Below are 24,448 nucleotides of genomic sequence, written 5' to 3'. Positions count from 1 at the left end.
GTACGAACAAAGACTGAAGTCAACATCATGGAGGATATAAGGTTTAAAGCTACCCCTCGATCGATCGTTGAATTTATGTGCGTCTTCACAGGCGCATCCTTGTGAGATGAGGGCCGAATATAGCGCCGCGCACGCGCCATGCTGACGGTGACTCGTCATCTCCTGCAGTCTTGTATCTTCCTCATCTCATCCATCTTAGCATGCATCTTTCACATGGTCGGAGTTGGCGGGCGGTCCAGAGCGTGCGATAACTGCAAAAGTCGACGCGTCAAATGTGGTAGGTTTGCCCTGTTTACCCCTGTGCTATTCCGACGCGTGTGTTGACGTCACGAGATCTACGAAAGCCACAATGCGGAAGGTGCGTCACAGCACGACTGCAATGTGGTGGCACCCGCGGCATCACATTCGTACAATTCGATGGCCACGGCCAGTCTGCCCAGCCTAGCGATCGCGAACGTGATGTCGCCGGGTGCTTAGCGGTGGAAGTCGGCACCAGAACGCCTGACACTCCTACTCGACTTCACCAGGAAATTCATCGAGCATTGTCGCCTTCTCGCGATGATGTCTTCACCGCGTTCACTCTCTCAAACTTACTGCCGGTGCAAAGCCTGTTGGTGTTCAATCCTGGGGTTATTACCATCAAGTCACTTTCTGCGCTTGCGACTTCTTACTTCGGCATCAAGCACCAGGATAGAGCTATCACGCAGTACGGATTCAAGAGGTACAGTGACGCACTTAGAGCCGTGCATTCGGCTCTTGAGGCTTCGGTGTCTCCGCCTTCCTTTGATCTGATTGAGGCGGTCATGCTTATGGGACTCATCGAGGTACATCAAACGTTCTGCAGTGCACACATTTTCTAACCGCTACTAGTTCCTCATCTCGGATCGTGTCGATGGTTGGATAAACCATGCACGTGGGCTAGAAAGGCTCTTCGAGTTGCGCGGACCTGAAGCTATGGCATCACCTCAGTGTCTTGGGATCTTGGATAGGATTCGCCCGTCTCTTATCTTTGCAGCTATTGTTTTGCACAAGCCAACGATAATGTCGGAGAACAAATGGAAATACATCCCCTGGAGCTTACACCCTGAGCACATCGACTCGCTCAAGCTCTTGTTCGACATTATTGCCGACTACCCTCAGCTCTTCATTCTGCGTGATGAGCTTTTGTCAGTTGCGGATGAAGACACAAGGACTGCTGAGACGCAATGTCTCTCTTTGCAATGTCATGAGGTCATCGCCAAACTGAAGAACTGGAGGGAGACTTTTGCGTCTGATCCGTTTCACACCTCTTACGAGACACCCGCATGTCAACCGATACCGCTCATAGAAGACGAGTATGGCGCGTTGCATCCAGCCTGGTCTACTGCCTTCAGATACCGATCACTCTATCACGCGAACGCTATCACAGTCTATAACGCCGCTACCATCATGGCCCTCCGGTTCGCCGACAGCATCGATGCTGAGATGATGTCATCTTCAGCGTACCATACCCGACAGCAGCAGATATCGACAGCGGCGCTCACTATATGTCGTAGCGTCGAGTACCATCAGCTAGAGGACTGGGGCGAACAGGGCTCTTTTGAACTGCTCTTTCCTCTGCGCATGGCATACGATGGGATCCGCGAGAAGGAGCCGACAATAGCATCATGGATCACATCTGTCATGCAAGACATGTCGGCTGGTAGACGAGGGCCCTGGAGATCCGCTAAAAGCATCCTAGATGTTCGCAAGTGAGGTCGTAATCAATTAAAAAGGTAGAACAACCGTTTTGTCGCATAAACATGGGCATTCGTGACAAGTCAACGAAGTCTCTTTATCACTACATCCCCTCATCCAGCGACTCAATGATGATATACTCCATCTTCTCGACCATCTTCTGTTCTTTCTCCAACTTCTTACCCTCCTTAACATGAGCTTTGGCCCCTTTCCGGTCCCGCTTCCTAGATCTCCTCTCTTCCTTTCGCGCCTTCTTCTCTTCTTTCTTTGCTCGTTTGCGCTCCGCTTTATTCGCTCTTCTCTTTTGTTTGCCGTTGACCTCATCATGAGATACCAGGGCGGACTCTTTGTTGGAGCTGATGCTAGACTCTGAACTAGAGCTTGAGTCTGAGCTGTAGCCCTTTTCTTCTTTCTTCTTAATACGCCGTTCGATCTGCTTTGCAGCCATTCTGTCGAGAGAATTTCGTTGCTCCATTGGCGGTGGTACGTTGAATGATAGCGGTGCGATGTAGGGCGTGAGCGCTTGCAATCGTCGGTATCCAGCTGTTTGAGGCCGAGAGCTACTTCCTAAGGCTCTTTGCGAAGTCAGAAACAGGGAATCCTTACGGCAGGGCTAAACTTACGCCGACGATGGCATGTGCACATTGCAGCCAAGCTTCTCTTCCAACTGCCTGTTCTTGCAAATCGAAGCTTCCAGGCCACGAGGCGCGAAGTATTCTCGATTCACAGCCTCCAAGAAGCGCCGCGTTCGCATAGTTGTCGTAGCAGCCGTTCCAACTCCTGCGACCATGTTCATACTGGCGCCGGCCATCATCGTCCAGTGATGTGGCCTAGTACTTCTATGAAAAACCGGTAAGAGCCAAAAAAAGGAGTCAACTCACACGATGCCAACCACATGACCCGCTGCATCAAGTGCCTGAAGCGGAACTGGCGGAGCTTGAGCGACACTGAGATCATCAATGAATGCTACAAAGTCTTTCTCGTGGATATTGAAGCGGCGCAGATCGGGGCTGTATGCTCGTATAAATGGGAATGGTGTTCCAAGTAGACCGCTTGCATCGAGTCTTGGTATCACGACGGGTTTCTAGACAGGTCAGCAAGGTTTACTGGCAATGTTTGAAGAGTGGCTCACTTGAAGAGATTGTGGTGACTGAACTGGATCTGAAATGCAGGGCGACCAATCTATCGCGTGACGTGACAACTCATCATCCGGTGGAGACAAGCTAGTCGGTGGTAACGGTGCAGCGCTGTATGAACCAAGTGCTCGATGCGGCCGGTCGAAAGAGTGGCTCTGGTATGGAAGAAGTTCTAATGGCATCATGATAGTATGGTATCGAGCTTATGTTGCTTTGCGATGAGTGGTCTGGCACTAGATATAAGTATCTCAAACGTCACGCTCAACACAATACGGAGCTGCTTTGATAAACCGCGCATATTATTCCAGGCCCCCAGCTATCTCCAAAACGGGCGTATTTCTCGAGACTCAGCCTTGCCAGTAAATAGATGCCAAACAACATCAAGCACAGTCAAGCCCCAGGCCTCGTAGATCGCTATCCCAATATGGTTGATTCCTCGAGGTCACTAACCGCATGTTGTCTAGCGCAACAAGCGTCATTGTTTCGGATTACCGCTTCGGGCTCATTTGTCGAGATTGGTCGATCAGCAGTAGAAAGAGTGAGCTGAAGTACGAATAGTGAATTTAGTTTTATCGCAAGAGAAAGCGGACGTTTGGTAAGTGACTGTTGATCGTGTATTAGAATGATCGACAGCGGTCTGCACGTTAGCCTTGCTAAGCCACGACCCGTCACGTGAAGCGGTCGCGTGAAAGCGGTTCTCCTTTGCCTGTGGTCTTGTGCCGTTCCTGGAGAACCTCGTAAGACCATCTCGTACCTCAACAGCTTCCTCGTGTTTGCAGTCTGGTATCACCATCCGGCCGGATCCTTAAAGTCTTCGGGCACCTTCAGTCCTCTGTGCTTCCTTCTGCGCCAGGCCTCTTTCTTGCCAGTTGGTCTCCACTTGATCATTTCATCTTCAGGATACTCTGCAAGGCACGCGGCTACATCCCAGCGATGTATCTCATTGCCGTCGTGATAGATCAGAACATGATCTACGTACTCAAGCAGAGTGATGTTTCGGATATACTCCCAATTCCCTTCCAGCTGTTGTTGTATAGTCCAATTCAGACACACCAAGAAGTACCGGGAAGTAACCGACATTGCAGCGTCGGCCTCAGCGGACATATGAATCAGACCGAGCTGCGCAAGATCGGGAGATGGTGTCTCGACGTTGATGCTGATCGTTCTGATGGATATTTGCCGGTGTTCATTGTCGCTCTTCCTTTCGCCCAGAGGCCCAACATGGGTAAATCGGTTGAATATGCCATAGAAGCCCCATACCACTAGAACAGTGAGGTGAGTGGTTAGTATGTAGTACTAATACTAATAGAGGGAAGGCTTTCCTTACACTGCTTAGGTAGTATCCCAAAGAGATCTTCAGGTCCTGGATTTGCCGGCGCCCCTAACATGTCTTCAATTTCAGACTTCAGTCGTTCGCTATCGTTTGTCACACAGAGACGAAGTGTGACATTCAGCTGCTCAATTCTGGTCGACAAAACTGGAACATTGATCCACGTCGCTGCCAATATCCCATTGTCGGTCATTACAAGATCGAGGTCGTACACGATGCTTCGCATTCGTTGTAGCATCTCCGTTGTCTCCGTTCTCAGCTGTTGATTGACTAGCAGTAATCTCGTCGAATTCGAGACGATTGCCTGGGGCTGATACGATGGACCCGGTCGCACGAACGGCGTCGGAAACTCATAAGTCGTGTATCCTTCGAGAATCTCTTCGGTTGTCTGGTTGAGCGCTCGTGGCTGCCGGGCTGGCGAAAGTATGACGTATTCGCATATCTGATCACGTAGTTCACGCGGAAGGCCCATGAACGATGGCATTATGCTTTCGCGTCGGCTTTGAGGACCACAGCTGGATATTGGATAGCGAAGGCTGGGAGTTTGTGGTGGGCTCGTCATACCCAAGCGCACGGCTCTTGCCTAAAGGTCGATGACGCGGGGCGGCTGCCCTGGAATGAAAAGTGGGGCAGTGCAGCACCATCCTGAGGTCCCTTTTCCGATCACCTGTCAGGAGGGAGCATCACCTTCAAAAAAGAACAGTACACGCTTCTCCATCAAATTGAACTCTGTTCTTGTTTTGCGCTAATCACGCACCATTCTCACTGACGCAGCTCTCTATTGACCCGGAGGAGGCGAAGACCTACACAATCTGGGACTTTTACAGTGTGATAGCAATACGCCGCCAACATCGGAAGCGCTACAAAGCAGAAGTCTTGTCAAAACCTTTTCTGGCCGGACACCTTCTGCTTCATCGCGTCCGCAATCTTTCCAGCAATGGCATATACACTGGCGCTAAGATGGCCCGAGATCTGAGTCGGGAACACACTCGCATCCACAACCCGGACGTTTTGCGTCCCGTAAACCTTGCCCTTTGTATCTACCACACCGCCCAGCTCCTTACTCATCATTGCGCAAGTACTCACGGGATGCGAGTTGCCGTTCATGGCGCCTGTGATCCAGTCGTCCCAGACTTGATCCCTCCAATGAGCACCTTGCGGTACCGCTTCGTAACCGGGAGAGACCTCGCCTGTAGCGTCCTCCGCGAGCGGCGAAGTGGCGAAATACTCGCGGATACGAATTGCAGCAGCTGCTTGCACATACATGTCGATGGGCATCTGGAAGAAGTTTGGGTCGATACCTGGTGGTATAGTTGCATCGGCGGATTCGATGTGTATTGAGCCTCGAGAAAGGGGTATTAGGTCCCAAAGCTGCGCAATGATCTGATTTCCTGTCGGAGCCCAGAGGATCTCTATTAAAGGAACATCGCTCTCAGTAGTGAAGACTAAGTCTACTTGGTGTTGCAGAAGCCGTTCTTGCGTCTCGACGGAGATGGTATCGGGCGCGTAGTCTGCGACAACCGCTGCAGCATAAGCGCTCACATTGGCTTGGAGCTCTTCCACAAGAGCGGGAAGTTCTTCGCCAAAGAGATCAGAGGCTGTCAAAAATGTAACGAAGGTAGGATAGCCCGTCCAATTCGTGGACGAGTTGAAGACCATCCCATGCTGCGGTTGATCTGGCAGGTTGGAGCCGACCGAGTGGAGTGGATTGACAGTCTTGATACCGAGAGGTTCAAGTATGGCGGGATTACCTACACCTGAGTGCTCAAGGAATGCCGGTGATCGAATGGCGCCGGCTGCGACAATGACCTCCTTGGAGGCACCGATAGTCTTCGTTACATTTCCCGCATTGATCACCTCAACTCCCGAGGCCACCACTTCCGACGTCTCGGATGATTCATCGTTCCAGATGATGCGTGCAGCAGTGGTATTGAAGAAGACCTGGAGATTGGGGCGTGACGCAACGGGGAAGTAGAAGGACCTGGCTCCATCTGCCCTCGTAGGCCCACTCACATTCTGTGTCATAGGCCACACGTCGAAACCACGCATACTACCATTGTTGGGTTCCTTATTGTAAGGAATGCCCATCGCCTGGGAGGTGTCCGCGAACAATTTGGCGAAGCCTTGACGGACCAGGTATGGGGTGAAGCCAACAGCAAGCTCTCCCTCTGTTCCATGTACGCCGTCCCTGAAGGTCGCGCCCTCCTTCGAAAGCTCCTCGCTCGGCTCTTTAAAGCCTTCTTGCTTTAGGTAGTATTCGAGTAGACTCTCCCAGTTCCAACCCTCGTTGCCAAGCCCTTCCCACCCATCAATTTGCTCTTTCTCCGCGCGGATGTACGTCATTCCATTGACCGTAGTACTGCCTCCCAAAGCCTTGCCTGCCCAGTAGTTCACGCTCCGGTTCCCAGCATACTTCTGAGGTGCCGTCATGTACTTCCAGTCAATCGACGTGCCGATGAAGAGGCCGTACTCCAAGATCGACTTCGGTACGTATGAGACATTGGGATTATCGTAGCCAGAATCTCCGGCTTCGATGATGGCAACAGTGACTTCGGGATCGGCAGACAGTCGGTTCGCGACTAGAAGACCTGCGGGGCCTCCTCCAACTATAACATAGTCATATGTCTCTGGTGCGCATGTAACACGGACGACCTGGGTCAGGATGGTGAGAAGAAGAGACCACGACATGATGGGTCATGGGGATCAGGGTGCGGGATTCCTCTTGGACGCGCCGAGCCTGGCATCTCGGTCTATATACCGGACGTGTGTGTGGAGACCCCAACGAAGTAGGCCTCCCAAAATCCCCGCAACGACCGTCCACCTAGTGGGCTTGCTGGGGTTGAATTATGTCATTGGCTCGTTACGTCACTGCCAAGCATGGACCTGCGTGCCTAAGCATGTACCTTCCCGTCATAGAACTTCGATTTCAAGCGTGGTTTTGACAACGATCACGATGGGTTAGGTATATACTACAACATGTTGGAGCTTCCCGTCAACGCGCATGGATACGTGACGCTGTCCCAACCATACATCGACTAAATAGCGCTCTTCCAATGCGACTACAATGTGACATTCCATGGTACCTATGGATCCTATGATATGAGCTTTCTGAGTATCGTCTTGGACAGTCGGCCTAGATGCAGATCTCTTACCTCACTCCGCATGTTCGAGACAAAACTCCCTCAAAAGCTCGACAAAGATGATTGCTAAATCAGGAATATGAAGTCCGTTGGTGAGTGATCCATCACGTTTCTTGCGCATCGTGAATTTCAGTTTTTTCAGGATCGCCAGCCATGTCGAGCGTGAAAGATTGCTCGATCTCAAGAAGCTTACGACACCAGCCAGAGTAGACAGTAAGGCCATACTGGGAAGGGATTGCAGTTCGAAGTTTCAGTAGGCCAGACAGACGCGGTATCGAAGGACGCTCCATAGTCTGGACCAAAACTCACGTGGCCTGGAAGCATACTAAGCTCTTGGTAATCCCGCTGGCTTTACAACGGTCGGTAAGCAACAAACGGATAGTCGGGCTGCCGTTATTCTGAACCAGTCTTACGATCGTGCAATCTCGATGATTGATCGTTGATGCGGGTTGATGCTGGCCCAAAACGGATGAGATATTCCACAATGGGTCATGCCATAGAGTAGCGATTGTCTTTCCACTCTAGTCGGGTTTTGCGGAGGTCCAGAATCCAGCGCAACATTGTTGTGTTTGCCCATTTCGCAAGTCAAACAACGTGGCTTCATGCAGAAGTCCAGGTTTGGGCAGACATAGATAACGCGATAGGGAAGTCAGAGACCATGAGAAGGACCCTTGATAAAGTGCTATGAGTGCAGCCAGGCAGCTGAAATCCAGAGTATTGTTTCCTAGGTTCTTTGCTCCAACGCGGAGTCCACCTGGACTAAGGATAGCTTCCGAGAAACTGCGAGATTTGCTTTCGCGATGCGACTGATTCCAGCCTTTATGAGTCCTAGGAGATGATTAAAAATTGATCGCTCAGATGCGTAGGGGTGGTGTTGGAGTGATGGTTCATTGCCAAGACACATGTGAACATGCCAGGGAGATGACGGCATCAGCCCTGCGGCTCAGCTTTCCCCTTTTGCGACGCGTCCGGAACACCACTCGGGCACAGCTGCCATTCGAGCAAAGACATCACGAGCGACTCGGTGACAGCGAATCATTCGGCGATAGAGTCAGCGCAAACTAATCACCCGACGGTCGGGCACCTGCGTTTGGTGTCGCGGCTGTGGAGTTACCGAGGCACATGGCTTCCCCACACGAATGACATGCGCTTCAGCCGGCGCGACGGCCGTAACGTCGCGCGTCCGAGTGTCAGATATCTGCTCGGCTCAAGGCTCCTGTGCAGTTCCCTCTCATACAACAAACTCTAAATCTTTTCTTCGGGCCATCTACAATCAGGATGCCTTTCAACACGGAGCTGACGAGGGCGCTCGGCATTAGAGGTAACTTCACCAGCACAGCAAACGAGACGGTAGCTGACAGATGTAGTGCCCGTCGTTCAAGGTGGTATGCAATGGGTCGGATACGCCGAACTCGCTTCCGCTGTTAGCAACGCAGGAGGTCTGGGAATAGTATGTCGGGCGCCCATCACGCATCAAACATATTCTCACGATGGCATAGTTGACCGCCCTTACCCAACCCACCCCCGAAGACCTTCGCAAAGAAATTCGCCGATGCCGAACGATGACCAACAAGCCTTTCGGCGTCAACTTGACGCTCCTCCCCGCCATGGTCCCCCCGGACTATGCCGCATACGCCCGCGTCATCATCGAGGAGAAGGTCAACATTGTCGAGACAGCGGGAAACAGCCCAGGGCCGGTGATTAAGCAGCTGAAGGAGGTTGGCACCATCATCTTGCACAAGTGCACTACTATTAGGCACGCACAGTCTGCGGTGAAGCTTGGCGTTGACTTCCTGTCCATCGATGGCTTCGAGTGCGCCGGACACGTTGGCGAGACGGACATTACCAACTTCATCCTGCTCAGCAGGGCTAGGCAATCATTAGGTGGTGTGCCTTTCATCGCTTCTGGAGGTTTCGCCGATGGCCAGGGTTTGGCTGCAGCGCTTTCTCTCGGAGCCTGTGGCATCAACATGGGAACCCGCTTCATGTGCACCATCGAAGCGCCTATTCACCACAACATCAAGCAAGCCATCGTCGACGCGCAAGAGACAGATACCGCGCTCGTACTCCGCCGGTGGAAGAACACATCGCGACTCTTCGCCAACAAGGTTGCGCTGCAGGCTGTTGAGGTCGAGAAGACAAGCCCAACTGGCAAGTTCGAGGAAGTCGCTGAGTTCGTCAGTGGAAAGCGAGGTCGGCAAGTCTTCTTGAACGGAGACCCGGACTTTGGTGTAAGTTTACATCCCCCTTTTCGAGTGTGGTTGACTGACAAACCTAGGTATGGACTGCTGGCCAAGTAATTGGCCTCATCCACGACATCCCCACCAATCAAGAGCTCCTTGACCGCATCGAGCGCGAAGCCGTCGAGACCATGAAGCAGTCGCAATCGCTGTTCGTCGAGGAGGGCGAGAAGCCTGTCGCTGGAGGCGCGTCCATAAACAAGAAGTCGAATAACCCTCAGGCTGAGGTTTGGGGTATTGGCAAGAGCAAGTTATAGACATGGATAATCTGCGTAGCATTACTCGGTCGGCGCAGGGAGCGTTCTGCATGGAACAAAACTTTGATATCATGAGATCGAGGAATGTTCAATTGATAGTGAGATCATGAAGAAATGGGAACGCTTCTCAATCGACAGTGTTGCTTCGTCAAAGGCATAAGCAAACGCGCATCTCTCGCGTTCAAGCCGACAACCACTTCGCCACTGCAGATACCCACGTCTCCATCTTGAGTCACTATGACGTCGAACCTGCACCATCGACTCCAGCTTACGCCATCCTACAAAACTACTTCACGGCCGTGTGTCAAAGCATTGATCAGAGACAGATTGCTCACCACACGAAAAGCTAAACAACGAGACCTCTCATACTTAATTCCACCAAAGCATACACTCCATGTCTTCCCTGACAGGTCAAGAATCTTCAAACACCCAACCCAAGAACCCCGTCAACCCCAGCGAAGACACAGCCGGCACATTCAAGGGTGACACGAGCGTTCCGTTCAAGACTGGTCAGTCGACTGACCCCGTTGGTTTGAGCGCGTCCGTGGATAAGGTAAGCTCCTCGCCTGACATAACACCTCATACCTACCATGCATCATAATAGAAAGGTTGTATCACCCAGGAAAATACTTACAGTCATAGGCTGCACCCGGCCAGCAAAACGCCTCAGACACTTCAGAGCAGCGCCGCGGAGAAGATATAACACAAAGCACTAAGCAAGAGTACGAGGGGAGTAGCGGTGTCGGGACCAAAACCGGAAGCGAGAGTTTGATTGACAGCGTGGAGAGGAGTATGCATGAGGGTGGTGAGTTGGATCGGAGTGGAGTGGATATTGGACAGATTGCTGGCGGACGATAGGTTGAAGGAGTTGGTGGTACAGTAGCAGCATCACAAGACGCTTAGATGAAATCATAATTTAACATTACGATCTTAGCGTTTCATGTGACTGTGTTGGAAATCACCTTCTATGCCCTCTACCTCAAGATGGAGGTATACCTTGCGAACCCATATTAGCCTCAAAGATAGGCCTGAACAGACTACATCTGTAATCAAGATCAGACTGCGGCAGCACAGTAACACCACTTCCCCTCACACCTCCAACATCGCCGAGAACACCCAAGTTCCAGTCTCCTTCTACGGCAGTGGCATTCTGGTCCTGATATACTCCACCTGCCACAAAGTCATAGGCACCAACCAAGACATTACCCTCAGCACCCGTACCGACAGCGTTCCATCCAGGTCCAGCATAAGGGTTCTTCGCAAACTTGGCCCATGTACTCTGCATGAACTGTGCCAAGGCGTACTCTTGCGTCGTCGTATCAGCCAGGGGGTATGTGCGGAACACGAGAGGGATTTCAGAAGCGTGATAGGCACCGAGTTGGGGATAAGCTTGTGTGTTGGCGAAAGAGGCGTTGAAGTAGTAACGCCAGGTGGGGATACCAATAGATGCTGTCGCATTGGCCCATAGTGCTTGTGGACACTGAAACGTGATCTCAGTAACAATCTGTGAGATGACGTCGTAGTCGTTGGTCAAACCGTTGCTACCGATTGGGTATGCAGCTTCGATTGCGGGAATGAGTGCTGGTGCGGCGCCGAAGGTCGCTTGCAAGTAGGCAGTAACGTTTGTTTGGCCAACTGAGAAGACGCGGCCTTCTTGGGAGTTTGTACCTCCGAGTACTGGTATATGCGCGATGTCGCCGCTTAGGCGTTGGGCCGCCGGGTTTGATACCAATGTGGTATTATCAGCAACTGGGTTGAAGACGAGCGAGTTTTGGTTAATGATGGTCTGCACAGTCGTCGCATCAGCCGCCCTTACACAAGTCAAGTTGCTCTCATGTGTTCCTGGGCACCCGAGCGTCGCTGTGAGATTGTTCCAAGCGGGAATACTCGATGTTGCAGGAGCTGCGCGATAGCTGTACTGCCCGCTTTGTAGGATGGCGGCCCGAAATGGTGGTGAACTTTCCTTGGGGAAACTAGTCAAGAGCGCGTCGATTGAGAAAGCACCCGCGCTCTCGCCGAAGATGGTGACTTTAGACGCATCGCCGCCGAAAGCGTGGATGTTTTGTTGTACCCACTCGAGGGCAAAACGTTGGTTAAGGAAGCTAAGATTGCGTTATAATAATTATTTAATTATTTATATGTTTCTGTATAAACAAAAGACTTATAAATTAGTTAAAAAAGAATTCTTTAAAGAAGTTCTTAATATTCTAAAGAGGTTATAAGCTTAAAAAAGTTGCTATTTTATAGGTAGCATAGTATATACTATAGTACTTTAAATATAGAAGTCTTATAAGTAAAGCTATAGCCTAGTAATAAGTATATTAAAAAAAAACTTTATACTTTAAGAAAATAATGTATTAAATAATAAAATACAAAGCTAAGATACCTAATTTAATAAGACTTTTACGCTTAGCCTTAATATATAGCTAACCTCTCTAATATAGTATAGTATAAACTAAAGTTCTAAAAGATCTAGTACTTATAAACGCGCGTGCTAAAAATATTTATAAATATAACATATTATTAGATAGAATATAAAGAGTTAGGCTCTATTATTAAGATACTATTACGCTTATAACGCAATTTAGCTAATAAAGTAAGAGCTCTTATATAAATTTTAATAAATAAATACTAATTATATTATAGAAGACTAGAAGGTAGTAGCCTAGTTAGAAAATAAAGAAAAAGCTCTTACTAGGCTTATTAATAATCTTTTTAAAGAAGATTATGTTCTTAATAGTAACAATTCTAACTTTATATAAGGGCTTAAACGTTATAGTAATAACTAGGTTATTAAGAATATATTAGTATACGCAGAAGTAGTTAGTCTTATTACTAAATAGCTTATTAAGTATAAGTAATAAGTGCTAGGTAGAATAGGCGGTTAGGATTATTATATTAATTATTAAAGTTCTGAGATTGCGTTCTGCTAATAGCAGTTCTGGTGAAGCAGGGAAGCCAAATACTGGGAGCTGTTAGGTATGAAACATGTGATTTGGGGTGTCAATAGTTACCTACTGTTCGTTCTGTAGTTCGTCGTCACAACTATGACATCTTCGTATGCTGCGAAACTGCTTCCGTCATATTGTTCTTGGCCAGCATTACCGAACTGTAGTGAGCCACCGTAGATCCAGAACATTACAGCCCTGCCATTGCCGCCTGCGGGAGTCGATGGTGCGTAGACATTAAGGTATAAGCAATCCTCCGACTCTTCAGGTGGCGGGTTATTGAAGACGGCCTGCGTGAACTGTGAACTCGACAACGGGTCTACCCTAATTAGCATATATCAAATCGCTTGCATGGTTCGCGTACATCGAAATTGTTGGATACATGCTGGTTTGAACTCGGTGGTATTGACTGGCCCTTGGAAGGGTTCTGCAGCTCGCGGTGGAGAGAATCTCTTGGGTGGTGATGCAAAGGGCACACCTAGAAACTGATGCACTGGTCCAAGTGCATGGGGAAGTGAGGTAGACTTTCCAACTATGACACCCGCGTCAATAGTTGCGGTTGGTACATCGTGTCCGGACGCATAGTCTGCCCAGGTTGTCGTCGCGCCGCTGGTTAAGAACAGGAGACCAACGGAGCCCAATGTAGAAGATAAGAACATGTCGGCGGCACTGTGGTTTTACTACCCGTGCACTGTCATCAAGCAGTATCTTGATCTCTTTATATAAGCCTTGTCTTTTCATTGACGCGAAACCGAGGTCAACACTTTCGTCGCAAGCCACCTCCAGCTTGGCGTGCATCGCGCTGTAAGGTTTCCATCCAAACAAAATCACTTCTTAGTGCGCGAAGCCGAGGCTTAGGAGCCGTCTCCGCAACTAAAAAGCATAAGAGCGTCATGGCCATCCCGTGTATGCGGTTGCTATTGAGTAAACAGTGCAGCTCGCGCTAATGACGCGTAAAGTTCGCTTGTTGTCGTTCGACAACCGCATATGGCGAGCTGCTGGGGAAGGGCAGAAGATCAAAATTTGATTTCAGTAGACAAGATCACACAAAGAAGCAAACGATGAGAGAAAGGAGACGCGAAGATCGTGATGAAGATGCGGGACGCGCAGGTCATTGCGGGGTGCGCCTCGCTTCCGGTCACCCCCGGCTCCCAGTCCCAGCCACCAAGCCTCGCGACTGCCTGCCCATTCATCATCGCTACCGGGAACGCCAATTGTTCATTCATACTAGGCCTCTACGCTGACAACGATCTCAATCGCCACCAGGAACTGCTCAGTTTTGATCCAATTCAGCAAGATTGTCATTACTACGAACTACCGCCGCTAAACGCCTGCGCCTACCCAAAATATCGTCCGCCGCGCTCTTTGCTCGACATCGTTCCTCACAACTTCTCGATAGGTTTCTTACTCGCACTGGCGTCACGAAGGTAGAAAAGCAAGTTGAGGGCTCTGTCGCCCTCTGGCGGCTCGTCGCTGTAGAATATCCTTATCCCAGCAATTACCTTACGGCCAAGTTGGTCTCGATGCTGCGCAAGTAACCAAGCTACACCTGAACCATGTGCTGTGCCCAGCAGAGCGATGGCATGGTCGCTGTTCATGTCTAGGTATAGTCCCGACCGCGTATAAGCCTGTGACTGGCGAGGTGGTGCGTCGAGGATACTATTAATGACGGCCAAAGTATCTTCGTTCGAGATGTTTTCTCTCATGATGAAGTTGAGATCGTGTACTTCTTTTTTCTGGGTGTGAACAGAATGAGCCCATTGGTGGAAGGCTATATCGGACCAGTGCTTCAACGAGGGTAACAGAGCGGTCGACAGCGATTTCAACGCCTCGGCCTTGTATGTCGGGCTGTAGCTGTAGTTCACCACGAGAATTCCAGCTTCAACGTTGATATCGGACATGAATCTCACTTCGCTTACGCTTGCAAGTGTTTCGCCAGTGATAACGTCTTTCGTGTAATCGTCTGTAACATTGATGAAGTGAGAGTTAGAAACTTGAATACCGAGACTGTCCAACTTTTTTGACAGGCCAGACACAGATCGAGGCCTTTTTGTTCTCTTGTATCCCATTGCTCCTACTTCCTCGGGCGTGAAGGTTGGGCTTTGCGTGGCAGCAGATCCGCCATGCATCATTTTGAGTATCTTCTTGCCTTTCTCCATGGCAGTCTTGTAGTCCAGATTACTGATATATGAGTTTGTCATCGTGGGCATGGCTTAGTGTGAGATGTTATTGGGAAAGAGAGGAAGCGAGTGTTCTTCATATATGAGGCTGGTGAAACAATGTCTTCTACCTTCCACGAATCTCCAGTGGATCAAGCACGGGCTAGTTTCATGAGTGTTCTACTGTCTGCCATCTCATTGTCCGCGTGGCCTGACATATTGCTAGAGCAACGCTCATTCTGCCCTCATAGCGACTTCCCTCAATCACCTTTCTCGCTGCCTGGCTTCGGAGCAACCACGTCGCGAAGGTGGAACACCAAGCTTGGAACAATCGTCTTGCTTTTATGCCAGATCTCGCGACAATCCACCGTTACCTTGTGAACTGTCTTATGCCTCAACTGCTTTTTATGCTGTATGAGCAACCAAGCGACTCCGGCTCCATTCGGTGTCCCCAGAAAAGCGGATACCTGATCCCGGTCCTCAACGTCGAATGAGTATGAGCCTGAAGCATTGGGATAGGCTTGTTGTTTGATATGCTGGATGACTGCTTTTGTCTTTTCGTTTGTGATGCTCATCCGCATCACATAACGTAGGTCGGATGAGTCCGTGTTACGGCAGGCCCATTGCAGGTATGCGACATCTGACCAGTACTTCAGGCCAGGGACGTCATCGCCAACGTTATTTTTTTCCATAGACTTGCGGCCGGCTTGTTTTAGTAGAGCATTCTCGGCATCCGCTTTCGCTTTTCTCCAATCATGCACAGGACTGTACGTGTTCATGGCTGCAATCATACCACCGGAAGTGTTGATGACTGAGTCGAAGCGTATCTGCATCTCAAGTCCTTCTTGTAGCGATTCTTCTATTGGTGCAACGCCGTGGTGTTCATGTGAAACAGGGATATTGCTTGAAGTGTTGATTCCAAGGTCCTCCAACAGTCGCGCCAGAATTTTGGAATCGTCCCCGGAGGACCGCTCAACCCAATTGTTCTCCAAGAGATCTTCGTATTTGAGGTGTTCGCTTTCAGTTGGCGTATCTGTGTTTTTGAGTAAATTACCGAGCTCACCAAGGCTAGCTTCCAGCATCTGAAACAGCAATAGACCTTTCCTGTAAGCCGCCTCGTAATGCGTTGCCGGGCTGACTGAGGTTGTCATCGGAGAGGATGCTAGTTATAAAAGTGTCGCAGGCGGGTCGCGGTAGTACTAAGTATGTTGCTATCCAGATGCATTTATGAATTCCTTGAGTGTGAGACGTTGAGCGTCACGCGCATCGTCAACAAACGGTATGACGCGAAGCAGCTGACATGTAGCCTAATCTGTTCCACCCTTTGTCTAATTCGCTCAATGTAAAGTGAATGCAGATACAATCTTCTCACCTGACCCCCACTCTACACAATCCAAAACAGCAAAGTCGGCCATCTAAACAAATCATCCTTCTTTGCCGCATGAAACAAAGTCACCTTCTCAATATTCTTCTCTCCAAACGCCTTACTATGTTGAATAAGCATCCAAGCGACACCACAACCATTCGGCGTCCCTAAGATCGCCTTGCCTTCTTCAGTGTCCATTCCGAACGTGATACCAGGCCAAAACTCGAATGTAAACGTGCCATGCTTGCTGATAATATTGTTGAGCACCAGAGACGTCTCCGCGTTTTGTATCTGAACGCGGAAGACGTAGTTGAGCGGAATCGGCCGTACGGGTGGTTCGGGGAAAGAAGAAAGGTATTGTAGAAACGCTACGTCTGACCAGTGTCGCAGTGGCGATAGTCCTATAGCTTCTTCTTCCCATGCGTCATCAAATTTCGCTGCATGCGTGCGAGTGAGATTACTGTCTGCGATCAAGACACCAGACAGTGGGTTGCTGACTTGGGAGAAGTAGCCGTGTGTTGTCTGGTGGCTCATTAGAACACGCGTACCTTTAGCCCATCTCGAAACTTACCGTATCATCTCCTCTCGTTGCTGCTCCGTCGCAGTCATGCACATGATGTGTTCTCATGTTCTCTCCGCCATCATACACCATCTTGTCGCTGACACCTAGATCGCAGAGCGCATCGGCGATACAGTCGATTTCAAAGAACTTGTCTTGAGGCTTCAGAAGGTAGCCACGTTGGGCTAGTTCTTGTACCTCCTCGAATGCGCTTTGAACTTGTGTCTTGTCCCTCGCGGCCAGTATCTGGAGTAGCCTAGTACCCTTCACGACAGCGGCCTCGTAGTCTTTGTCTATCGGCAATTTTGTCATGGTAGAGATCTATTGGTGGATGAAGGAAGGGAATTTTCCAAGAGAAAGGTGAGAGAAGAAAACGGGGTTATGGAATCACTCCCGCACGTGAGAGTCGAATAACAGTGTTTGCTGGACCGAGCTTTACTTCACTCACTGTGTCACACGAACGCGGATCATTCGCTACTCCACAGCTCCTGACCGCACTGCCACCTTGTTGCGCCTACAGCATACCTCCGTCCCATGTTTGGTTATCGCATGTCACTTCTCATCACCCGCTTTGCCCTGCTCGCCATTTTCCTTCGCACCTTGAACACCGTCAGGCCCAGCATTCCATCCAAGCACAACACAAGGACACGTGAAACTAACCAAACATACTGCCCCCGCCGCCGCCCATCCTCCCTCCCCTCTGCGCCTCCTTCACCAACCACTCCCTCAAGAAGTCCTTGTTCCGCATCTCTTCGGGGCGCGTCAACCTCGTATCGAACTGCGCCTCCTGTCTTGAAAAGGCCAACAGCGTCGGCATACTACTGATGCGGTATTTTATAGGCAGATCCTCAATCAACGTGCTGTCCATCAGCACCTCGACGAAGCCCAGTCCGCCTTCCCGCTCCCCGATCTTTTCTTCTTCGATGAGTTGGCGGATGAGCGGCTTGATGGCCTGGCAAGTTTGACACCAGGTCGCGGTCCAGAAGGTTATTAGAGAGCGGTTGTCGGAGGCGTTGAGGAGTGTGAGTGTGTGCAGGTCGTTGGGTTGGCGGATGGGGTCGAAGATGCGGTTGGTTTGCGAGCGCGACGTGGGGTTTAGGAGGGAGAAGGCGCGTTTCGAGGTGCTGGGGAAGGCATTGAGGCGCAGGGTAGAGAGGAGGGTCGGTCTTAGCATTTTGGCGGGTGCGAGGGTTGTGTTGGGAGCAGTAGGTTGGGATGGTGGAGGTTTGGGGTTCGTGGATCGCGACGCGTGAAGGTTTTGGGGCTACGTCATCGGTTGCCGAGAGATCGCGTCTCCGCTACCGCTGCCCACCTTCCGTTAAAAACATCACAGGATGGTGCTCGCGATCACAACAACTTTTTAGTACATCTTCATCAATTCGTTAGAAACATACATTATTCAGCGATACAAATACAACAATAACGCTCAACTCAATATGCGTCAAGAAAAGACAAGCTATCGCCTAGTCGCCGCCTCTTCCCTGAAGGCGTCGGATGCGCTGCATCTGCAACCTCCATATCCCCATTTTCGGGATTGCGTAAGATGTCGTGATGGCTACCGGCTCCCTCACGCGACTTGCGCTTCTTACCGCTGATCATATTAACATCGCAGTCCTCATCAACTCCACAAATCGTCCGAGCTCCTCCCCTCAGTCTCCCGGTCGTACAGCTAGGCTGATTGAGGATTTCTTGATCTATATCGTCGTAGCTTCTTGCAAGATACGCTTTTTCTCCTCCTTTTTGTTTTCCATTCTCTGCGTCTTTCGGTGACTTAGCTCCTGCGTGCACAGGGTTGTTACCTCTGTCATAAGGTATCTCCTTCTGAGACATCGCCCCAAGAAGGACATCATTGTGTTCCAAACTTCGAATTCTATCAACCAAGGCGTTTTCGTTTTCCCAGAAGCTTGTAGTCCTGAAGTGACGATCAGGTGTTACGCTGTCCATACTCGTCTCGAGAGCAAGCTTGTGGCAGAAAATCCATGCGACTAAAGTTCGCCAATCCAGTAGCCCAACTACGGCGGCACGCGCGAGTACATGGAGTTCCTGGTATATGACGTCGTCGTACTCTCTACTAGGATCAGGGCGTAAGCCCAAAGCCAAAATCCACGCGTTGATGATAACGTGAGGCCCGCATTGCCACCCGCCGTGCGGCTGCCTCGAAGTAGGTACCTCGAAAATTGAATAGCTCTTCTTCTTTTCGCCTTTACGATGCTGAAGCCATTGGAGCCCCGGAGCGATATCTGACACGATATCGGGCAATGGCCCTGCAACTCCCTCAGCTACCAGTGTGTCCTTCAGATTTTCCGGCGCGCTGTCATAGAAGTACATCGCAAAACCAGTCTTGGTTAATCCCTCATTCTGCTCTTCTTCGCCCTCCTCTTCCTCACTCTCTTCCTCATCCCCTTCTGCTTTCTCTTCTTCTTGTAGAACCACCAGTATATGGTGCCCCTGTGCGCCACCATTAGACTTTGGAATCTTCTTACCGTTCTCCTGGCGCCACTGGTTGATCCTAGTTAGATAGCCTCCTTGCATGATGCTCAGGGGCATGAGCCAACATCTTCTGGGGCGCGAAACTGATGAGCCCGCACCAATGGCGATATCTGTGCTCGTTGAAAGAGAGAAGCCACCCGCGAAGGGTACACCAGGGACACTCGTTTGGTGTTTTTGCAATTGTAAGTCATCAATGGCTGCAACGACAGCGGAGACTGCCAAGTTGATTTCGGAAGCTTCTCGATACTTGTTCCAATCTCCGGGCGGGAAAGCTTCGTTGTGGATTACGTTACCGAGGAAGTCTTCTTGAAAGATGTAGCGATAGAAGTTCAAAGTATCGTGGAGGAATGCACAAGATCGTTCATGGAACAACAAGTCGATACCTGTATGCCACCTAGTTAGGTGGTCTTGACATGTCTTGAGCAACTCATCTTGGGCTTGTTGCTTATAGTTGGCGTCCGCTTTTTGAAGCTCTTCTCTTAGGGCTGGCCCGCGGCCGTTATGCAGATCTGCATGAGCTTTTCGGAGTTGGGCTTCATTGGCATTGAGGTCTAGCTTGCCATTTCGAGCCAAGTCATTGGCATCTGCTCGGGCATCGGAGCTCCACTTATCGGACGGAAATGCAGCGCTGAGGTTGTGTCGCCTTCCGGGGAGTAACGCTATCCTATTGGCGTGTCTCAGCTGGCTCAAATCCGGAGTCTTGGTATTGGGGTCAGCGGATTGGACGTCCTCGATGCTGTTGATGTTTTCCTGTACTTCTCCAACGCTTGTTTCCTCCAAGAGTGCTGTGGTTTGGGCGAAACGGCGATCAGGAGGCACCTCTCCATTTAGGACGAAGTTGTAACATCTAAGAAAATTGTAGATCAAGCTCCAATCTGCCCGTCCAATGCGAGCAAGATGAATTACGTCCTGCAAGTCGCTGTGGAACTGGTCTGTCCATTCAACGTTGGCCGTATGATCTGGTGTCAGACCAAGCGCGAGGGACCAGCCATTCAAGATGGTGTAGTAACCACACTCGTTGTCGCTAGGCTGTTGTGACACTGGCACCCAGGTCGCGTGTGCAGGTCTGTGAAGTTTCATTTCGGATATAGGGAATACTCCCTGATTCCATTTCGACACGATCACCAATCTCCACGCCCATCTGTGTAATTCTGCACGACTTTTTGCTGTCATATGGTATGCTTTTGAGTCCAGCACGGAGATCGAAGGCTTGCTATCATCATCATCAAGCTGGATCACCAGTAATACGATATGGTTGTCGATGAGCAACGGCGTAATCAGTGGTCTTCCAGGGCGTTGCGTCCGCATAACATCAATTTTGACCGTGTTTCTGATACCTTGGACGTGTGGCTGGGCGATGAAACCAAATCCAAGCGAATCATCTTGACTCGATGTGATTGCGAACGTGACTGAAGCAATAGCATGTGATGCTTCCCAATCCTCTAGCCATACACCAAACTTACTAGTGGGATTCTGAGTATGCCGGAAGTCTTGCAGCTCAGTCTTGATCTTTTCATCCTCTAGTGTTTCTTTGAGTTTGCGATGGAATTGAGCGCATGAAGATTCCTTGTTTCCAGTAGGAAGGTCTTGTTTGGTGCGATCTGCTTGAGGAAGCAGAGATTCTGGATACTCTCCAGACTTGATCATCTCCGGTATACGAGTTGCCCTATCCGGCTTGTCATAGTCGTCCCACGGGAAGGCTTCAGTATGCGCTACACCCGTGTTCACTGGAAAATGCGGATAGTTGATGTCACGGCAAGCCTGAGTCTCGATCGAGCGCTTTGTCTTTCTGTTGCCTTTGGTGATACGGGGGCCACGAGCAGGCCTTGTCGCTTTGAATCGACGCTGCATCGAGGGCGGCTGCTCGGACTGAGTATAACCCACACAACGCAAGAACGCCCAGATCAGCTTCCAGTCTGCATGTGCTTTGACCACTGCCTGGAGCAGAGGAAGTGCGCTGTCGTAGAAATCTGCGCCTATGCGGAATTCGGGATTGATGGGTAGACCGAGCAGTACAGCCCATGCACTCATGATTGCGAAATACCCAGCTTCTTTTACTTGTGCTTGCTGAGGTCCCGGCATCCATTGTAGTACTGGCCCGACGAAACTTTTAACTTCGTCTGCAGTAGGATCAACTACTAACATCCCCGCTTCAACCAGTAGGTCGTGGATTTGGACGCGCTCCTTCGCCGTGGTAGTCCATGGTGCGGAGTCCATAACGCGTGAGACATCAGGAGCTTCTTTGGATGCGTCCTCATGCTGCAAGACTACTAGTATGACATGGTCTCCCAGTTGGCAGACCATCATAACCACTGTGTCCAACACGCCAGAATCATCTGCGTATCTGGATGAACCATTCAGGTCTGCCAGCGTGAAGCCCCGCTGAGGCTGCTCAGGCGAGAGCAAATCGTTGATAGCTCGTACAACGGGCTCGATATATCCAAAGACAGCTTGACTCCACCTGGATGGCAATGCTTCGTCGATTTCACTTCCGACTTTTGGTTCAATCTTCCCCTGCTCTTCGAGCAATTTAATCTGCTCGTGAAGATGCTTGCAAGGATCAAAGTCGGCCGGAATCTCCTCGGTATCTGGAGTCGATTTATGTGGAGGTGGAGGTGGTGGTGGTGGTGTTGGTTTTAGCAACGACACATCCGACAATTTCTGCTCTTTGTTTTCGTCCAGACGCTTTTTCAGCTTCTTCTTTGTGTCAGCGAAGTTCCATCGGCTATCACGGACGATGGAAGTGAGGTTGGTCCGTTCGAGCTCGCTTAGTGAATCGGCAGCGAAGGCTACATCATGGCGCATTCCATGCTCGAGTCCCAAAGTGACCAGCTCCATATCGATCTTCTTGCCCTCAGCAGCGGCGTCTGCTGCCGTTTGGCGAGCGATCAGCTTCTGGAAAGAGCGGTTACAAAGATCAAATCGCCTTGATAGATGCGGGAGATCTGCCTCTTCATCATTCTCGCTGCCCTCGCTGGGCTTAACGAATCCGGTGCAGCGGAAAAAGGCGAGCAATACCCTCCAGTTCAACGTGTCTTGAAGGGCCAGATCGAAGATTTGTTGGGCCCGGATGAAGAACGATTCGTGACCATGAGCGCTGGGTGTGAACGACGGGTTTGGCGCGAGGCCCATCGTGAGCGCCCACGCGTTCAATACGGTGTACGTAAAGCTTCCATCGCCTGTCGTGACCTGAGCCGCCGGTACCCACATAGTGGCCTCGGGCAGGTTTTCTTCCATTTGATCTAACGAGTCAAAGACATGCCGCCACCATGTGGAGCTTCGCAAAGTCTCCCTGATGTGTTCATCGATAGCTTTCCGACTAGACAGTGTTGATCGCCACGTCATAGGGTCTAGGACTTTGAGTGTGATGTGCTTGTCGGCATGGATTTGAGCAGCGAGCAACAGATGGTTCCCTTCCACCTCGATTGGTTGCAACAGCGTCCTCCCGGGTCTGAAAGTCTGTCCTTCATGCTGATAGCTGAGTCCGGTAGCTTCTTTCTCTCGATAGTTCACCGAAGCAAGAACTCTGGGAATGAGCTCGCGATATCGACTTTGTTGATGAGACAACAGCTGAGCTCGCATATACGCACCAAGATCTTTGATCGGCTCTCCTGCATCGGTGAATGTGTCGGTGAAGTCATCCCCCGACTCTTCTTCTACCTCTTCTGGAACGCCCGGGTTTCCCGGTCCCGCTGGCGGTAGTGGAGCTCCAATAGGCCCCCATCGCACCCTTGTGTTTCCCAACGCGACATCGCCATTCCCATCGCGACGATCGAGCTCTTCTTGAGTTACCGCTCTATGCGACCATGTGGCTTTCAAGCTTGCTGCAGTTCTGAAGAAAAACGCGGGTTGCGACAGTAGTTCAATGATCGCGTACCCTTCGAGCGGCCCAATATAAGAAGGCATGGATGATGAGTCGTCGCTGTTGGTGTATGTAGTTCCGTTTACTGTGACTGACGTATTGAGAGGGAGTTGAATGAAGTAACCGGCTGGGCTGCCATCCTCTGATGAGTTCCGTCGGATAAAATCTACATGTGCAGTCACATCGTTCACAATCCTAAATCCAATCAGCTTGGCGACAACGAGCCATGTATCTGCACTTACACTTCCAAACGTTGGTCTTCATTTAGAACAAAAGTAGCGTTGTCATCCGCTCTTGAGAGCACTACTGCAATGTTTGCGTCATCGCCAAACTGCTGCTGGAAATGAGTGATGCTATGGCCCTCTTCCTTATCAATACTTCTACTCTTGATATCGTTGAACAGGTTGCGCAAAGACGCGCTGGGCCTGTACTTGTCTCCCGCTCGCAGATCTTTGCCTTGCTTTTGGAATACTGGCGTCCGGAATTGCGGATCTAACAAAGGTGCTTGTTGCGGACTTATCTCTTCTCGCGCTTTCTCATAGAGGATTTGGGCATAATCGGCTGCGCATTTCTCTTTATAGATGTTCTCTCCCTTTTCTTTTGGTATGAACCAGTTGACATCGGTCTTGGTTGTATCGTCATCAGGAGTATCCTCTGATCTGGTCTTCTTCGCCTTGGGTGGGTCGTCACCATGTCCTGTCTTCTTCCGTTTTGGAGACATCTTGATAGAACCTCGATACCAATGGATGTGAAGTGTCAGACAAGAATAGAATTCATGGACATGAGATTGGAACTTTGACCCATACAGATGTCGCGTCGGATATATGCTGGGTATGTGTTCTTTGAAGAATGGCCCTTTGTCTACAGAGGACAAGAAGAACATGCCGGGTTTGCCAACATCACCCATGCTGTGTTAGTTATCTGAACAAAGGGAGATACCTAGCCGTCTTCCACCAGCAGGACAGTAATTAGAGAGAACCGTGCCAACATGAGAAGACGACAGGGTGCACACGGCCTATCTAGAGGAATAAAAGATATGAGACTAGTTTCATCAGTGCCGAATATGGAGGGAATCGATGATGATGAGATCATCATATTCGCCGATAGAGGCTACAAGAGTAGTTTGTACACGTTATTTACAAACTTAAGTTGATCATCTCCAAGTCCTCTAGGCTTGGTGCTGGCGTGCTGGCGTCGACTGGAGTGTTCAAAGTGTATCATACGAACATAGACTGAGCAAGGCGG

The 24,448-nt window shown here is 50.2% G+C and overlaps 8 protein-coding genes across 8 annotated transcripts; 3 read left to right on the top strand and 5 right to left on the bottom strand.

Annotated features, from left to right (window-relative positions):
* Nucleotides 1–349: 349 nt before the first annotated feature.
* Nucleotides 350–1,734, top strand: J4E78_000151 (uncharacterized protein; the record flags this gene model as incomplete). Its single annotated transcript, XM_049360817.1, has 3 exons — nucleotides 350–358; nucleotides 528–824; nucleotides 871–1,734. The coding sequence occupies 3 exons, from the start codon at nucleotides 350–352 to the stop codon at nucleotides 1,732–1,734; spliced, it is 1,170 nt and encodes a 389-aa protein (XP_049226100.1).
* Nucleotides 1,735–1,819: 85 nt separating this feature from the next.
* On the bottom strand, nucleotides 1,820–2,530 carry J4E78_000150 (uncharacterized protein; the record flags this gene model as incomplete). The annotated part of the gene is made up of 2 exons (XM_049360816.1): nucleotides 1,820–2,291; nucleotides 2,340–2,530. The coding sequence occupies 2 exons, from the start codon at nucleotides 2,528–2,530 to the stop codon at nucleotides 1,820–1,822; spliced, it is 663 nt and encodes a 220-aa protein (XP_049226099.1).
* A 2,531-nt stretch (nucleotides 2,531–5,061) lies between these two features.
* On the bottom strand, nucleotides 5,062–6,870 carry J4E78_000149 (uncharacterized protein; the record flags this gene model as incomplete). Its single annotated transcript, XM_049360815.1, has 1 exon — nucleotides 5,062–6,870. The coding sequence occupies one exon, from the start codon at nucleotides 6,868–6,870 to the stop codon at nucleotides 5,062–5,064; it is 1,809 nt and encodes a 602-aa protein (XP_049226098.1).
* Nucleotides 6,871–8,600: 1,730 nt separating this feature from the next.
* Nucleotides 8,601–9,819, top strand: J4E78_000148 (uncharacterized protein; the record flags this gene model as incomplete). Its single annotated transcript, XM_049360814.1, has 4 exons — nucleotides 8,601–8,643; nucleotides 8,690–8,772; nucleotides 8,822–9,553; nucleotides 9,601–9,819. The coding sequence occupies 4 exons, from the start codon at nucleotides 8,601–8,603 to the stop codon at nucleotides 9,817–9,819; spliced, it is 1,077 nt and encodes a 358-aa protein (XP_049226097.1).
* A 394-nt stretch (nucleotides 9,820–10,213) lies between these two features.
* On the top strand, nucleotides 10,214–10,677 carry J4E78_000147 (uncharacterized protein; the record flags this gene model as incomplete). Its single annotated transcript, XM_049360813.1, has 2 exons — nucleotides 10,214–10,372; nucleotides 10,462–10,677. 2 exons carry the CDS (start codon nucleotides 10,214–10,216, stop codon nucleotides 10,675–10,677), a joined length of 375 nt encoding a protein of 124 aa, XP_049226096.1.
* A 121-nt stretch (nucleotides 10,678–10,798) lies between these two features.
* Nucleotides 10,799–13,426, bottom strand: J4E78_000146 (uncharacterized protein; the record flags this gene model as incomplete). The annotated part of the gene is made up of 3 exons (XM_049360812.1): nucleotides 10,799–11,661; nucleotides 12,838–13,086; nucleotides 13,132–13,426. The coding sequence occupies 3 exons, from the start codon at nucleotides 13,424–13,426 to the stop codon at nucleotides 10,799–10,801; spliced, it is 1,407 nt and encodes a 468-aa protein (XP_049226095.1).
* Nucleotides 13,427–14,149: 723 nt separating this feature from the next.
* On the bottom strand, nucleotides 14,150–18,025 carry J4E78_000145 (uncharacterized protein; the record flags this gene model as incomplete). Its single annotated transcript, XM_049360811.1, has 5 exons — nucleotides 14,150–14,979; nucleotides 15,195–16,008; nucleotides 16,383–16,814; nucleotides 16,864–17,144; nucleotides 17,521–18,025. The coding sequence occupies 5 exons, from the start codon at nucleotides 18,023–18,025 to the stop codon at nucleotides 14,150–14,152; spliced, it is 2,862 nt and encodes a 953-aa protein (XP_049226094.1).
* Nucleotides 18,026–18,545: 520 nt separating this feature from the next.
* Nucleotides 18,546–23,924, bottom strand: J4E78_000144 (uncharacterized protein; the record flags this gene model as incomplete). The annotated part of the gene is made up of 3 exons (XM_049360810.1): nucleotides 18,546–18,721; nucleotides 18,798–23,398; nucleotides 23,446–23,924. The coding sequence occupies 3 exons, from the start codon at nucleotides 23,922–23,924 to the stop codon at nucleotides 18,546–18,548; spliced, it is 5,256 nt and encodes a 1,751-aa protein (XP_049226093.1).
* Between the last annotated feature and the right edge of the window lie 524 nt (nucleotides 23,925–24,448).

This window comes from Alternaria triticimaculans, assembly GCF_023758025.1.
Source record: "Alternaria triticimaculans strain BMP 0046 chromosome Unknown scaffold_1, whole genome shotgun sequence".
In the NCBI taxonomy this organism is placed as follows: domain Eukaryota; kingdom Fungi; phylum Ascomycota; class Dothideomycetes; order Pleosporales; family Pleosporaceae; genus Alternaria; species Alternaria triticimaculans.
The sequence above is the reverse complement of the archived record's forward strand: the minus strand, read 5'-3'. Positions and strand labels throughout refer to the sequence as shown.